The sequence below is a fragment of the Euprymna scolopes genome, chromosome 40 (genome assembly GCF_053919585.1).
Source record: "Euprymna scolopes isolate OS-2025 chromosome 40, ASM5391958v1, whole genome shotgun sequence".
Lineage (NCBI taxonomy): Eukaryota > Metazoa > Mollusca > Cephalopoda > Sepiida > Sepiolidae > Euprymna > Euprymna scolopes.
In genome coordinates, this window is record NC_136521.1 from 46,935,337 (window position 1) to 46,953,111 (window position 17,775).

At 33.1% G+C, this 17,775-nt stretch overlaps 1 protein-coding gene across 34 annotated transcripts in view; it reads left to right on the top strand.

Moving 5' to 3' along the window:
- The window catches only part of LOC145265536 (cleavage and polyadenylation specificity factor subunit 6-like), a 180,271-nt gene that overhangs the window by 42,458 nt on the left and 120,038 nt on the right, over positions 1-17,775 (top strand). For all 34 annotated transcript variants that reach the window (XM_080121468.1, XM_080121471.1, XM_080121480.1 and 31 more), the window contains 4 exons: positions 7,636-7,737; positions 10,980-11,083; positions 13,931-14,097; positions 17,054-17,230. In XM_080121468.1, the coding sequence (XP_079977594.1) occupies positions 7,636-7,737; positions 10,980-11,083; positions 13,931-14,097; positions 17,054-17,230 (550 nt within the window). The remainder of the gene's footprint in view (positions 1-7,635; positions 7,738-10,979; positions 11,084-13,930; positions 14,098-17,053; positions 17,231-17,775) is intronic.

The following is a 17,775-nucleotide window of genomic DNA, read 5'->3' on the forward strand; positions in this document are numbered from 1 at the left end:
TATATGATTTCGTATTTTTAAAAACACATTGTAGCGCAGCAGTAAATATTTACTGTACTGTTATTTACGCATTTTTATTTTTAGTTTTTTTTTTTGAAGGATTCAGTCACTCCAACTTTTATTTTTAACTTTTGTTCATTCCCAAACAGAGTATATTGCCATTGAGGCATAAGGGATTACTATGATATAGGGAGAAACCTGGGTGAAAAATTAGTCCGCATAATGCTTGTTCACATTACATTTAAATTTCTGCACGTTTGTATGATCAGTGGAGCAGGAAGGGAATTCCAGAGACAAGCGGTCCGAGGAAAGAAGATATTTAAAGTAGGAAATCTGACATCTAGGGATCTCTACAATGAATTGGGCTGTTAGTTGTCAGGGTCTTAATGTTTAGGAAGTATAAATGAAGCAAGTTCAATGGAGCACATTCTATGAAAGTGAAAACAAATACAGGATGCAACAGAGGCTGGAGCTTTGCAGATTATGCAAAAAGAAAGTTTGGTGCTTGTGCACTTATTGAACTGTGCTATTTTGAAATAATATTTTCAAGTTAAAGTTGTACGATATTTTTTTTTTTTTATTAAAGTACAGAATAGTTACAAAAACACCCTCCTCTCATGTTAAGAATGGCTTTCTAAATGATACCGTTATTTCAGCACGGTTCAATAAGTGCACAAGTACCGAAAGTTTCCAATTTTGTCCAATTTTGAAAATTACTCGTGTAGCTCAATAAAATTTAACAATTAAGGCGTTGAGTAGTGTAAGTTTATTCTGGGGCTGATTTTATAAATGTTCAGTGCTTGACAATAATTTTGAAGGGTCAGTGAAAGTAAACCCTGGCGATACTTGTACATCTATATTTATCAGTTTTACTATTTATGCACAACAGATTAAGGCACAACAAATGTATGACAAAGCACAATTGCTCCTGTTGATTATCTGTTCATGTGATATATTTGGGTTTGACAATTTTTTTTTTCCCCCAGACAGATGGAGAATATATTTTTAAATATTAAAGATACGAGTCAAACCTAAAAAGCAAAAATTGTTCACTTAAGTTTAAAAAAAAAAAAATTTTTTTTTTTTCATTATAAATTTTTATTTTTAAATTATATATTTTTTTTTTTAAAATTATAAACAGATGGAGAATATTTTTAAATATTAAAGATACGAGTCAAACATGAAAAGCAAAAATTGTTCACTTAAGTTAAAAAAAAAAAAAAAATTTTTTTAATTATAAATTCTTTTTTTTTTTTTTTTTTCAATAGTAAATAAAAAAAAATGACAATGAAAAATAAATATATCTATAAATTAATAAAAACTGCATTATTCGATAAGTGTTTGTTTTTTTTTCTTGTAATTATTTTTTTTTACTCTAACATATTTTTCAGATTTTTTTTACTAATTTTGGCAAGACTCATAATTACATGAGTGTTTTTATTTAAAATGCATTTTTTATATCCAATGCGCAAACACTCGATCACCAGTCATTCCATTCTTTAATTCCATAATACAGTAGTACCCCGGGATACTGTGGCCCTAGGATACAGTTTTTTTCAGGTTATGATATGGAATACAGTGTTTTTCCAGCCCCTGGTTATGGTATTTGCCCCGCCTTATGGTGTTATTTATAATGTTATTTGATTATATACATGTGTATTGCATTCTGTACTGTATTTTGTTACTAATTTTTAATACCGTATTCCGGGGTTCTACTGTACACTGTTTTTGGAACATTTGCACATGACAAATACACTTCTAATGTACATTTTTCTTCCGTGGTATGGATGAAACTTTAAGAGAAATGTAGTTTGCTTGAAACATTGCTGGTAAACAAATAGGTGGGTAATTATGAAGGCTGATAGCAATGCGAAAAAACATGGAATGGTAAAAGAAGGTGTGAACAGAAACAATCGAAGATGGTATTTGTGATTGGAATCTTCAGAAAATCTATTTATTGAAAAAAAAAAAAAAAAAAAAAAAAAAAATTAAAAATTAACATATTCAATCAGTAAATATGGGAACTTGATGCTAAGTATTAATAAAAAAAATATCCGGGATGGTGTAACATCTTTTGATATATAATTTTAGAAGTGAAACTTTCTCTTCTTAAAAACAATACAAAAGTGATGCCTTCAAATGAGGGAAAATATAATGAGGATAGCTGTCACTCTGAAGACAATCGATTGATTTACATCGATTAAATTGTTTTAAGCATATTATTTTTAAAAAAAAATTATCAATTTATATAGTGATGCTGTGGAGAAAAATTATTTTTTCTCTATTTCTCTCTATCATCCACTTCTGGCACTCAGCTCAATATAAACCCTATTTTTCTTCTGTGCTGCTTAATCAAACATAAAAATGAAAATGGGTCCCTGGAGTAGGAGCAGCAGTTACTTGGGTTCTTCAATTTTCCTGGGCAATGCTGGGTCGGAGGTCCTGTTAGTATATAATAATCTCCACTTTTCTGCAAAACTACTTTATACCTGACTGCACATTATATACACACTAGCGAGGGGTACCCGGCGTTGCCCGGGTGTTTGGAGGTGTGTGGGGGGGGGGGGTTAAAAAAAAAAAGTAAGTATGAGGATCGAACCAGAACCGTTGAGGCAAAGTTGTAAATTAAAGTGTGAACAAAAAAAAAACGTGCGACGTTAACCATTGCCCCACCGTGAGATGCTAACGGAAACACGTTTGAATTTATTTAATTACTTGGATTTAGCAGGTGCCTGTTTTAATGAGTTAATGAGGTCAAGTTTGACTGCGGAATAGTATTCATTTTCTGCTGAACGCTCCCCCCCCAAGATGTTATAGGAAAAAGACTAACCCACATGCGGCGAGCGACAAATATTGAATATTTATCTTCCCGAAATCGAGCAAATTAAATAGACAGGCGAGCTTTGTTGTTAACTGTGAGATATTACGATTTATATGTGATATAAAAAGTTTAAAAAAGTTGTGAAGCGAGCGACCGCTTCTCTGAAAAAAGCCTTTTGTTGACATATAGAAAAAGCGATCACACATACATACATTTTCGCTTTTATATATATAGATTATATTTCTATAAAAAAAAAACATTATTATAACCATTGTTATATCACTACCCCCCTTCCACTCAACTCCACAGTGTGCTAGGTCATGGAGGAAAAAAAAAATTGTGGTGTAGAAGGCAACTTGAATTAAAGCAATCAATAAATATTTCATAAAGTAATGTATTTTTGTATTACTTTAAACAAATTCAAAACAATGAAACAATAACATTTTATTTATTTCATACAAACTGCATACTTTGAGTCACCTATTCTTCTGCATTACTGAAACTTGATATCAAATTTGGATTATATATAAAACCAGGCAAAAAAAAAACAACACACAATATGACTTAAAAGCTCTTTTCTTAAAATATATATATTAGTGTTGGGACGATTAATCAGAAAGATCGGAACTTTTTGATGTGTCGGAATTAGAAAAATTTGTGCTTATTTTCTGATGCCAAAAACAATTCCTTTTAATTATCTTTTTTTAGGCTATTTGATTTTGTTTAAAACACGATCTTCTACTGTTGGTATTAATAATAAAATAATAAATATTGATTTTAAATTACCAATAAAACAAATCTATTGATCATTCCTCCCACAAGTGTATTTTTACGTTTGCAAAAATATATGTATATTTAACATATTTTTATATTTATCAGGAAAAATAACAAATCTATGGTTCAATAGAGATTTATAAGGAATCAGAGTAGGAAATTGTATCAGAATCGGGGGTTGAAAAATCTTGGCATCATCCCATCACTGATATATATATATATATATATATATATATATATATATGACCCTCTGACCTTGATAACGTACGAAAGATGTCACATTTAATAAATAATACATTTGGGTACTATAACAGACCATTTGTTTAAAAACTAGTATACAACACGACTCCTTTTCCATCCTTTAGTCATGCTCACTCAAAATATTATTTGAAAATCTTGGAAACTGTTTGTTTAAAACAGCCCTCTCCTTGTAAACAGTGTCTCTAAGGTTTAAACCTGATTAGTCTCTAGGATATTTCTCCATTGTACATATATACCATAACGCTGGCTTTATTTTAAGTACATTATATATATTTATCATATTATTTTTAAAGGAAGGTAGAAAAAAAATTGTGGAGGGGTATATATATATATATATATATATATATATATATATATATATATGACGCACGTCTAGATGAGTTAGTGTGAAACCTGTTGGTTGACTTTTAAAAAGTTTTTTCTTTGTATTTGTTTTTACTTTTAATGATGACTTGAAAAAAAAAAACAGGTTTTCCCTTCATAATTGTGATAATTAAATTTTGTATTCTCCCCAAAAACATGATGTAATTAATAAAGACTGAACTCAATATTGGATTCATCCCATCATTAATAAATATATCAGTGTGTTTCTTTTTTTTTTTTTTTTTTTTTTTGTTGAACTCTGGATTTGCTGTTTTTTTTTTATTCAAAATTTCTTTTTCCTTTATTTTATTTTTTTTTTTTTATCTATTTGGTTGAACTCTGGACTTGCTGTTTAAAAAAAAATTTTTTTTTTCTTTCTGCATTCGATTTAACAGATGCATATTCACACAGCATGCCATCGTACTTAGTGATGAACCAGCATATATTAATCTGCACTTGCGCCGTTTTGTTTTTGTCTGTTTAATTGAATTGTACTACACGTGCAACACCAATTTTTTCGACTACCTTGCTTCTAGAGCATTGTCATATTAGGCTGGATCTTTTTCTTACCGTTACTCATTACTAGCATTTCAGCCTGGTGTTGAGCAAGAAAAAAAGTGGTAGTAGGAAGGCAGAATCTGTACCGCGAAGAGGGAAAAGAACGGGGGGTGGGGTTGACTGACGTCTTTGCTGTTACGACTACCGCCAAACCGGAAGTGACGTAGGTTTTAATTAAGGCTAGAGAATCGAAAGGAGAGGATGATTTTCAAAAATATTGGCAAAAAAAAGTTACTATGGTTTCTGTGAAAATGAAAAAGCTGACATAGCGGCCAAAAATTCCTTAAAACTTCAAATAAACAACATAAACGTCCCATGTATACGGACTGCAAATCTTCAATAAATAATTTTATTACAAAGAACTGACAAGAAAACTAGAACAATTGCCAAAACAACAAACTCTTCCAAATCACGCCTACACTTAAAAAAAAAAGAAGCCTTCTAGATACCAGAAAATCACAGAAAGAAGTAGTAGTCTTATCACGTATCCGGATAGGACACACATACATAACTCACTCCCACATACTAAAAAGTGAAGAAACTCCCAAATGTATACCATGTCATAAACCTTATACAGGCTGCTATGACCTCATACAAATTCGTCAACACTACTACAAGGCTACAAACTTAAAAAAAACTTTTTGAAAAAGAAAACCCCTATTAGCATTCTAAATTTCTTAAAAAGAGCAAATCTTTACCATAAAATATAAATACCATCAATGATCTTTCCGTGGTGTGGCATTGGGTTTCTCCACAAAAGAAACCAAGGTTCTCTTATCCTTTTCCAGTTTCTTGGCTAAATCTAGAAGAGTCCGTCCCTCTGCAAGGCCTGCTACAGTCCTGTGCTTTTCAGTAGCAGTCAAACATCCTTTTTTGGGCATTTTCACAAACCTGCAATAAAGTGAGAAACTGAAAATGGCAACAAAAACATAAATCCATATAACTTTTTAAATATCTTATAGATTTGAAAAATGTTTTGGTAACTTTCTTAAGAGTATTCTATTGATGTACAAAATTACAATTTTGTATGATTAATATTATTGAAGTTATTAACAAAATTATGATTTGTAATAAAGCGAGAAACACAGTGTATGAGTTAGTCCAGAGAGATTCCATTAGGGTACTTGTAAAACAGGCACAAGGATGCAACCTTGTGGTGATGAGGCAGGGGTTGGAATTTGGTTGATAGTATGCAACCTACTAGGTTGGAGACTTTTTTTTTTATAACCTTGTCTTAGAGGAAGACTTGTGATAGATGCACCAGACCAGATGTGGCAATTGGCTTTGTAAAAAATCTACAATTAAATCTAAGCAAAATATATAAAAGTGAAAGTGTCTGTGTACATTTCCCTACGCAATAACTCTGTCAATTTTTAGTCTACAGACTCGAAATTTGATATAAAGGTTACTGAGATTTGGGAAAATCGATGTGATCGGTTTTTGGCCAGAAATTTGGCGATTAAGGGGTCAAAATTCAACGATTTGACCTTTGAGAACTCTACCAAACTCCTCCGACAATTTTGGGTCTACACACTTGAAATTTTAGATATAGGTTTCTTGGACATGGATCTAACTCAAGAACTTGATTTGAGCCCAAAACAATAAATTTTAAGGGGTCATAATAGGGGTCAAAGTTAAAAAAAAATTGACCCCTGCGGTCTCTTCCAAATTACTCAGACAATTTCTGGTCTAAATATTTGAAATTCTACATAAAGGGTATTCAGAGATAGGGCAAGCTTTTTCATCAGTTTGGGTCGAAAATTTTTAGTTACCAATATATAAAAATGTATGTATGTATGTCTGCCTTAAACTTTCAATAGAGGCGACGGATCTTACCAAGATCAGTATCGTTTTAAAGTTTGATCTTTCATACGACAAATATCGAAAAATTGGCTAAAAACATTAAGATCTTCCCCTTCAACTAGGCACTTTTCTACAGGGGGGGGGGTCACTTTTTTCGCCGATATTTTTTAAAGTTATCCTCTCCTTTAGATTGTCTAGCGTTAATTTTAAAAAATGTCGCTTCCGGTTTGGCGGTGGTCGTAACAGCATAAACGTTAGGTTTTACCCCGTTCTTTTCCTACTTTGCGGTATGGGTTCGAGCTTGCCTTCCTACTACCACTTTTTTTTTTTTTTTTTTTTTTTTTTTTTGCTCAACATACACATCAAAACAACGCCAGGCGCCCATGCTAGTAAGATATAATCTTAAAAGAACAGTATTAACCTTTTCGCACTACATGAAGATGTGACACAAGGGCAGAAAGTATGGGGTTAAATAAGCCAGCATAACAGGTGGTGTATTCTGACCCTTTAAAAATTGCCAGGTCAAATCTGTTAGTATTCCGTGGTGAGGACACCTTTAGTCAGTTAGACATAAACTAACTTCTTCTCAAAACAGCAAGACCAGGACGGGTACCTAAAATGAAATACCGCGGCCCACCAGATAAAAGACCACCGCAAGGGTCCAGACTCTGTCAGACTGGTTGTCGAAGATAGATTGTCAACTCGTATGCATACTATCTGAGAAAGTGTTACTCAATTCAAAGTAAAGGGAAACTACCACCAGCAGGTTCAGTGTAAAACAATTTTATGGTGCATTACGCAGTGCCATCTGTTGGTTGCCTAGTAAACTAGTCTGACAGTAATGGAAGTATCAAGTTTCATCTTGTGATTTTTGTAAGATTAAAGGTGTTGGAAAGTGTGTTGCACGTGAAACATTTTTTGTTATCAGTTGTGATGCTTCATTATTAAAACTTTTTGGATTATTTTTCGTAGGTAAAAAGCAAATGCTGTTTTGTTTTAAAACCTATTGTTTTATTTGTGAATAAAATGTGACTTTTCCTCCTTTTTTTTCTTAGCATGAGATGCGCCATGATTCCAAGTCTGGTTCTTCTGCTCCTATCATGCCTGCAAATTATACAGGCAAAAGAGTTAGTCTCTATGTTGGCAATCTCACCTGGGTGAGTTGGTTTTCATTTTTTACTTTTTCCCTTTTTCTTTTTTCTCTTTTTCTTTTTTTTTTCTCTTTTTCTTTTCTTTTTTTTTCTATCTTTCTTGTCCTATCTTCTATCTTGTTCTGTTTTTCTCTTTTCTTTTATTTCTTTCTCTTATTTCTTTCTCTTTTATTTCTTTTCTTTTCTCTTTTGTTTCTTTCTCTTATTTCTTATTTCTTTGTCTCTTTATATCTTCCTTGATTTCTTTTCCTTTTTTTCTCTTTTTCTTTACCTTTTTTCATTTTCTCTTTCTGTTTTGTTTATATTAACTGACTACTTATCAAGGCAAAAAAAAACACACGCAAGGATAAGAATTAATAACCTGCTAGATAGATTGTCAATTTATTTTGGCTTCATATGTGCATACATGTGCCAAGTGTAGCCTGAATTTGTAAGGCACATCAGACTGAGTTGTTAGAATGAAAATAAGAAATGTTAATAATCACCAGAAATAACGGGAAAAGGCAGTGCGTTCTTCAATTTTAAAAGCGCTACAAAGATAACAAACATTTATCTAATAGGAATTACAATACATTAATACATTCTCTGGTGTCGCAATCCTTCCCTACAACGATGATAAATTCACACTTTTTTTTTTCATTCACTTTTTAATTTAATTTCTATCATTGTGATTAAAATTAAATTTATTTCAAATTTTTTAAAAAGATGCTAAGATTCTTGTTGGCTAAAATCTGATTGCGCATTTTTCATAGGCAAGCATTGCTAACATTGCGATTGGTCTTTTCCGGTTGTTGACGTCACCTGCTGGGCGAACCTGAGTAACTTCATGGAAATTGTGGGTCGTACAATGCATAAGTACTTATTTTACTACTGAGCTAACACATCAAGACCAAAAGCGATTTGAGGATAACAGTTAATGTGATGGATAGATTGTCAGATTTTTTTTTTTTTTTTTTTTTTTTTTCCCCCACTTGGGAGTCACCACTTATCAAGGCCTGAAGGCCACTTGAGGTTAAAGGTTAATAAATGTAAGATGATAGTGTAGTTATCGTTAATGGTGTAAATTGCATAGGATTTGATTATTTATGGGGACAGCTCAACAAGAACTTGTTTACATTGGATTTGAAGGCTACCATGTTGTATTCAATTGGGAAGCAGGCTGGTGGAACAGTGTTTCACATACGGGCAGTTCTGGGATAAAAAAAAAGCTTTGTTGATGGAATCATTTAGGTACAGTTGAATGATGACAAATATTATAAGAGGATTTAAAATAATGGGATGAATAAACTTTGACGTATGAGGACAGATTAGTACAAGTGTTTGTTGCCACTGGATTTGAAAATTACCCTGTTGTAGCCTGTGGGAAAACAATCCCATGTTATTGTGTTCTACAAATGGTAAGTTCTTGGAAAGAAACTATTAGTGAAAATTCTATTTTATGCTAGACACATTAATTTTAGTAAATGTTTTTTTTATTGATAACTCACTACTTGTCAAGGCCAAAAGCCACTTAAGGATAAGGGTTGATATTTGAATGATGGCAAATATTATGAGAGGAGTTAAAATACAGCATTGACTCATCAGTTCTCATTAGATCACTAAAGTTAAGCAATGTTGAGCCTGGTCAGTTCCAGATGAATGACCATTTGAGAATACCGGGTGCTTTATGTGAGAGGATGTCGACACCTTCCTGCAAGAATGGCAAAAAAAAACAAAAAAAACTAACGTCATCATCTCCCTTAACTGGGATATACATGTAACTGGGGACCGCTTTTGTACTTAATATTCTCATGAAACTTCCTCCTACGGGAGAAGCCGTTTCAGCCCACCTAGAGTGAATGCTGCTGGTTGCTGGTGTCATGGCATTGAAAATGAATAGAATCAATAAACTTTGAGGATTTATCAGAACTGTTTACGACAAGGTGTTGCTGCTATTAACATACGGACGGACAAACAAACTTCTGTTATACGTGGATATAGGTTGGTTATTAGAGAGCGAGTTTCTGATGGTAAATTATTCCAAAAATATTTATTCAAGATGACGAGTTTCTCAACATTAACTCATACAAACACTAGACTATTGTGATGGTGGTTGCTTTTTTTGGCGCTAGTTTGATCATGGGTTTTATCTAGGGGAGATAACTAAAAACTCAATTTTCACTAATTGTTTTCATTAATAATTAATTTTCTACCTAATGTTCTTTATTGTAATTTTTTGATATTTTAATTACTGCGACATGACAATTAAGTAGATTCCATTAGTTTTACTTGAAATTCTATATTTTGATTTTTATTAATGAAAACATTTTTGGAAAACAATTAGCAAAAATTGAATTTTTAATGATTTTCCTCTCGTAAATTTTTCACTCATCAAGGGAGACCCTGCATGCTCAGCCTGTTTTATTTTTAATTTTTTTTTTTTTTTTTTTATCTTTTTAAGATTTTGTTTTAAAAACTTTTCTTTGTCTTTAACCCACGATTCAAACTAGCTCCCCCCCCCCTTTTTTTCCTTTTTGTTGGACTGTGCTATTTGCTCTGTTCATCTCTAGGAGGTCCACTCTTCCAGGTCTTGCTATCTCATTTCGGAATTCACTCGTGCATTTTAGTGTCTAAGGACAAATTTTTTGTTTTCATCTACATTAACCAAAACGTTGTAAAAGTAAGATTCAAGATGAGAACAATAGTCCAAAGAATCCAGATGATACGAATAATCTATCCTCGTCTCAAAAATTCAGAAATATGATTCCTAAAAAAATTTTAAATGTTTTTAAAAGCCATACTATTAATTAGTTGGATATTACCGGTCCTCCGACAAAGGAGGGATTGGTCCTATAAATCACTCTCATTCATTTATTTGCACTTTTCTCAATAACCGCAACTTGGATTTTTTTTTTTTTTTAATTTTGCGCAAACATTATCATGGTGAAAGTAAATTTTTGTCAGAATGGATTTTCCGCGATAACTCTGGTTTTCCCCTCCTTAAAGTGCATTATAGAAGTAAAATTGTCCGTCCGTTCGTTTGTTTGCATTTTTCTTAATAACTATGCCTTGGATTTTTTTTAAAACTTTGCGCAAACATTAGTCATGGTGAAAGTAAATTTTTCACTCATCAAGGGGGACCCTGCATGCTCAGCCTGTTTTATTTTTAATTTTTTTTTTTTTTTTTTATCTTTTTAAGATTTTGTTTTAAAAACTTTTCTTTGTCTTTAAACATTTTTAATAAAAAAAAAAATGTTTTTATTTTGTAGTGGACAACAGATCAGGATTTGACAGATATCATTGCTTCGGTAGGAGTTCCTGACTTATTGGAAATCAAGTTCTATGAAAACAGAGCCAATGGACAGTCCAAAGGGTTAGTTCGGATTTCATATCAGGGTCGTATAAAAAATAAAGCCTCCTATTTTCTTTTTTAACTCCAAAAGTTAAAGTGCTATGAAGCCGGGAGTGGTAACATTAAAACGAGCAATCTTTTGTTCATCAAAATGTATTTTTCTACATAGTCCCCACCATTCTCAATACACTTTTGGCAGCGATGAACAATGACTGTGCATGAGCATGTGGAGCTTACTTTGTTGTAAGAAGGTTGTGCTAAAAGTAAACAGTTTTTTTTTCTTTTATTTCTTATTTCTTCTCTTTTTCATTTTTTTTCTTATTTCTTTCTTATTTCTTTTTTCTTTTTCTTTTCTTGTTTCTTTTTTTCTTTTTTAACTCAAAAAGTTGAAAAGGATATAAAGATGGGAGTAGTATCATTAAAACGAGTGGCCCTTTTGTGCCGCAGAACTTATTTTTCTACATAGTCACAACTATTTTCCATGCACTTTTGCCAGAAATCTAATGACGCACATCCATGACAGGGATTGCTTTCTTAGTCTCATACCGTCAATATCTGTAACAAAAAGATGAAACTTTCTGGTCATGAATGCATAAGTTCAGCCATTATAATGCAGTTTGCACTCTGCTGTGATCCATTTGGGTGGAATAAAAAAAAATAGGAGGCATTACTTTTGGAACACCCTCCGTACATTTCCCGTGAAGATGTTTTTATTGCAGTGATGATGCAAATAGTAGAATAGTTTTGTTTGTTTGGTTCTTGTCCGGTATTCCTCATATGTTAAAAAAATAGAAATAAAGAAAAATTTATCATCTAAATACACATGATGAAACGAAAAAATATTCCAAATATCAAATGAATTGGTCAAATAGTTTTATTTTTAAATAAGAAAATCAAATTTTATGTGTATCCAAGGAGTGACTGTTTCGCCTACCATTTTGAAAAAAAAAATGTCAAGAAACAAAGGGAAGTAACTCAATTCATACTTACTGGATTTATGTTATGATGTCTACAAATTTCCATTAATTGCTCAAAAATTATTTTCTTTATAAAAATAAAACTGCTGGATAAATTTGTGGTTTTTTGGTATATATTTTCGTTTCGTCATTTGGTATGTATATCAGGCACTTTGTTTTTTAATATATGGGGAATTTTGGCCACAGCCAAACAATTTTATTTTTGTATCACCATCATCATCTTTATCAGTTTAATATCCATTTTACATGAGGGCATGTGTTGAACAGCAGTTAAAAATTGTCTTCCAAACTAAACTTGTCTTTCATCAAATCTGTTCTTGATCACTTTCTCCTGTATTTTCCTTTATCTTTCTTTGTGAACTGTCCCTGCTACCTCAACTGTTCTACATCTACTGACTCAAGAATTTTCATCCATTCTTTCAATACTAGCCTGGGTGCCCAGCGTTGCCTGAGTGTTTGAAGGTGTGTGTTGAGCAAAAAAAAAAAAAAAGTGGTAGTAGACAGGCAGGCTCGAACCCGTACCGCGAAGGAGGAAAAGAATGTGGAGAAAAAAAAAAAAGTGACGTCTTTGCTGTTGCGCCCATCGCCAAACCGGAAGTGGCGAAGGTTTAAATTAAGGCTAGTCAATCGAAATGAGGAGATGACTTTTGAAAATATCAGCGAAAAAAGCGACTCCTCCCTGTAGAAAAGTGCCCAGTTGAGGGTTAAAGAATTAATGTTTTCAGCCAGTTTTTTGATATTTGTCATCCGAAGGGTTGAGCTTCAAAACAATACCGATCTCGTGAAAATCTATCACCTTTGTCAAAAGTTTTAGGCATACATTTAAACAGACAGGTGAGATTTATATTATAGATTGCTATACTATTCAAGCTTCCTGTTTTGCACACATTTCCCCATTCCAGATTTTAATCTTTCATCTAAGGTTGCCTCATTTAAGCTTATCTTTAAAATTCACTTTACACATTCATTGTATCGTTATATCATTTCTCTCCATGCAATGCATGTGCTCAACCCTAACTAGCCAACCTTCACTTCCATACAGCACCAGTTACCATGTTGTTTATTATTGATAAACTAGATGTTTTAGTTCATTAAAAACAAAAGTTATGGCCCGTTGACTTAGAATGAATACTTTATGCTAAATTGATGCTTGAATATGGTTAAATTTGTGCTGATTTTTTTTTTTTTTTTATTAAATACTAATCTCTAATAAACCCTAACTGCATCAGAGGGATACCATTAGTTCAATGCACCTTATCATAGCAAAGGTCTATACAAAATTTCAGCCAGATCGAACCAGTAGTTTCCAAGAAAACTTTGAGGAAATTTATTGTGGCAACTAGTCCCTATTAATCTCTTGCTGTACATGAACAGATACCATAATACTTTGCTTTCTGCACATTAAGCAAAAGTCTATTCAAAATTTAAGTGAGATCGGCTCAGTAGTTTCCAAGAAAAGGTGAAACATGTCGACTAAGAGAAATATAATATCGACAGTAGACCCTCTAAGACTAATTTTTATTTGTTCTTTATTTATTTTGTTTTTTTCCTCCTAATTTTTGCTGCTGTTGCTGTCAGCTCTGAAGCATCATCTCGAACCATGTTTTACAAATTGTCCAATGCTTTATGCTAAATTGATGCTTGAATATGGTTAAATTTGTGCTAATTTTTTTTTTATTAAATACTAATCTCTAATAAACCCTAACTGCATCAGATGGATACCATTAGTTTAATGCGCCTTATCATAGCAAAGGTCTATACAAAATTTCAGCCAGATCGGACCAGTATTTTCCCAAGGAAACTTCTAGAGGAAATGTAGTATTATAATATAAATAGAACCTCTAAGACTAATTTTTATTCTTTATTTATTTTATGCCTTTTTCTCTCCTAGTTTTGCTGTTGTTGCTGTCGGCTCTGAAGCATCATCTCGAACCATATTTGACAAATTGTCCAAAAAGGAGATCCATGGGCAGACCCCTATTGTGACTCACTGCAATCGACAGTCGTTAAACCAATTTGAAGCTCAAGCGAGGAAAGGTGAGCCGCCACCTCCATCAGGTAGGAAAAGTTCCTTTTTCTTTTTTTTTTTTTCTTTTTAAGTATTCTCTCTTGATTCCACATGATATTACAAGGTGTTTCATGCATTAATGTCAGTATTTTTTTTTTTTTTTTTTTTTTTTTTTTTTTTTAAGAACTCATTAGCATTTTTTATTTTTTTATTTAAACTGTTATCCAATGTTGATGCCTCTGTTCAGTCTCGAAAGACAAATGATACTCCCTTGCACATGTAATTATGAGGCAAGGGTTGCGCAATCTCCAACCACACCTCTCCTGAATCGGTACTGTTTTGAGTCCAGTGGCAAGGAGGATGACTGTAAACAATGCCGAGATAAGCAGAGAGCACATACAGCGCCTGGAAGTCCCAAATGGTCACCCATCTGATACTGGACAGGCTCATCGTTGCTTAACTTTGGTGATCTGATGGGAACTGGTGTGTAAAACATGATTATGCAGTATATGTTAACTGTTATTACACTTCAAAAAAGATACAGTGCAGGGATCTGGGAGGGAATTCCAAAGTTACAGTTCATGGAAGAAACTATTAAAGTAGAAGGCTTTCCAGCATCTAAGAATCTCTACAGTGTAATCTTGCTGCTTGTCCGGTTAGTCGGATGTATTTATGTTGAGGAGGGTACAGGTGCCTTGAGTTCATCATAGCACATTCCATTAAAATACTTGTAAAATGGGCATAGGGATGCAATATTTCAACAATGGTACAGAGGATGGAGTATGATTGATAATGTGGGACCTATTAGGTTGGAGACTCCTGGTTGAAGCTCTGAAAGTGCAATCTGATGCAATTACTAATCAAAAGATGGCGTGACTTTCAGCTTTTCGATATGTTTGATCTAGATATTCCCAAATTAAAGTTGTTTCAAGTTAAAACATGACAGATGTATTTTGACCAAGTTTTATGATGATTCTGTCAAACAAAACAAATCAATCGGAAATATAACTTTCTTGGAGGTGATAATTATGTTATCTATATATTTTTACCATAGTACCTTTTTAACGTACTTACAAATGTGTATCACGGTTTTCAGATTATAAATTATTTGATTGAGAGATTCTATCCATTAAAAAGGAGGATAGACGGTGATAACGTAGTATGAACATTAAATTATTAGTATATAGATACGCTGATTTATTTTATTGCAACATGTACACTGTGGACAAATGTTACACAACAAGCACCATTATTGGAATGGATAAGTTTGGATGACTCTTAAGAGGTGACTCCAGACGGAAGTTGGGGTAGGTTCACAGCCGGGTGCATTTTATGATCTCCTAAAAATGTCCTTATATTTTGTCAAAAATGTGTACGATAAGTTCTATTTAATTCATAGATATAAATCTGACAGGTACTAACACTTTAGGTAAGGGTAGACCTGGAAGTGTTACATAATGAAGGCCATTTGTAACATAGTGCAGACGCAAATGCATGCGAAAATGACGTCACTGGTTGGGAAAAATAAAGACTTTAAAAGATGAGATCACATTAGAGACGAAAAGAACGTTCAAGATCATGTGGATGACGTCACGGTCATAACAATGAGGAAATGTTGTTACAAAGAAAAAGCAAGTGGAAATTCTTTTCTATTTTTTGTCTACTTTGCGATTGAGATTTCAACATAGTGGATTCTAGACAGTTACACATGGGATGATTAGAAAAATGTTAAGTGACACCTTAAGGGTGACCCCAAAACGGAAGCGGAGTAATGGTAATTAGAACTGCTCACTGGAAAACACCGTTCTGATACTCAGGGCATGCAAAATGTGCATGACCCTAAGTCTGTGTGGCAACACTGTTTACTTTGGCCGTCACTTTGACTTTGTGCTAAATCTGGTCTGTCTTCCATCGTCTGGCATCAGGGTATATTTGAAATGAACTGCATCCTCACTCAGGCTGGCATTCGATGAGTAAAGAAAAACTCTGGATCATTTTCTTATAAACAAATAAAATAATTATTCATAAAATATTCTTAAGATATACAGAGTGCACTTGTATAAAGTTGATTTATTTAGGTTCTTAATGGCTTTCTGATGCAGGTTGTTACAACTAGGTTCGTTTAGACAATCTCCCAGCTAGGAACAAGAGCTTTTCAATTTGGCTTTTCTGGGAGTTTCTGACTCTTCAACACCAGTCAGCCAAATTCCTTATTTCTAAAAACACAAAGGTTTTTATCAAACATAATTTCCAGCCACCTTTTGAGATCATTCTGCTTTCCTCTCTAGATATCACTCTTTCCTTTTTCCATCCCATTATTTTATATTTTTTTTCTTTTCTCTTTTCTTGTGAATCTCTTTCTCTTTCGTAACCATATCTCTCTTTAATTCTCTTTTTCCTTTTTTCTTCCTTTCTCTTCAACTCAAATTATTTTTTTCTTAAAGAAACTGTATTATCTTTTGGGTTTAATTCCTATCACTTACATGGGGGAGGAGTCTGGCACTTAAATATAACAGGTGGGCTTATGACAATATTTCCTAGATAATAGAGGAGACCTATCGTTGCCATGTCAACTTCACTTCTCTTTTCTGTTTATCATATCGGCAATAAAAATATATTCCAGACTTGGGAGAAAAGAATGAATTCCTTAAACCCCATGTTAAACACCCCACCCAACTCTTAGCCTGTAAACAAGGTGAACTGGTGTTACCCGGGCATGCAACATTGTTACGTTTGACACCTGCCATTATAAAAAAATAAGTGGGGGAGGAATTATGCTTCTACAGAGTTAGATGGCCTTGCTTTTCGACCATATCGAATAGTATTGTTATGTTAAAAATATTGTTTGTTTTTGTCCAGAATTCCTCCTGTATTAAAAAAGGAAAATCTGTATGATGTATGTACCTGTGATGAAACAAATATATTTGAAAGAAAATCACTTAAATTGATCAAGTAATTTTATTTTTGAAACTTGTTTTATCATTTTCTATTTGCTTCTGTTTTTAGATAAAGAGCCAAGCAACAAGCCCCCAGACCGTGGTGCAGGTGGAGGCGGAGGTAACCGTCGAGAATCTAACAGAGGATATGTGTCTCGTAATTCCAGGAATAGTCAGTCATCTCCTCAGCAAAGTAACCAGGGCCCGACAGGACCCCCACCAACTGGACCACTTCCACCTTACAATGGTAAGACTATTTTGTAGGTTCTTGTCAACAATTCAACATAATGTAGTTAAGATTTGTCGAATTCAACATAATGTAGTTAAGATTTGTGGAATTCAACATAATGTAGTTAAGATTTGTGGAATTCAACATAATGTAGTTAAGATTTGTGGAATTCAACATAGTGTAGTTAAGATTTGTGGAATTCAACATAATGTAGTTAAGATTTGTCGAACTGTTACTGTCGATACTATATGACGCCATTTTTAAAAACAGCATTAAAACATGTTAAAAAAGAGAAGAAAGGCGCCCAATTCGATTAATAATGAAACTGAACTTTATTCAATATAAAATATAAACTACGTAATTTTAAAATTTTAAAACAATATTCAATCTCTCAGTAGTCGTGGTTTAATTGTGTTGGATATATACTCAAGAGTCAAAACAATGAAAAGAATATGCTTTTGTCATAGCCCTACTCATAAGACATCGGCATGGATTCTCAGTGGTCAGACAATTACACTCTTTATTTGAGGTGAAGTAGGTTCATTCCATAGTCAGATTTTGCC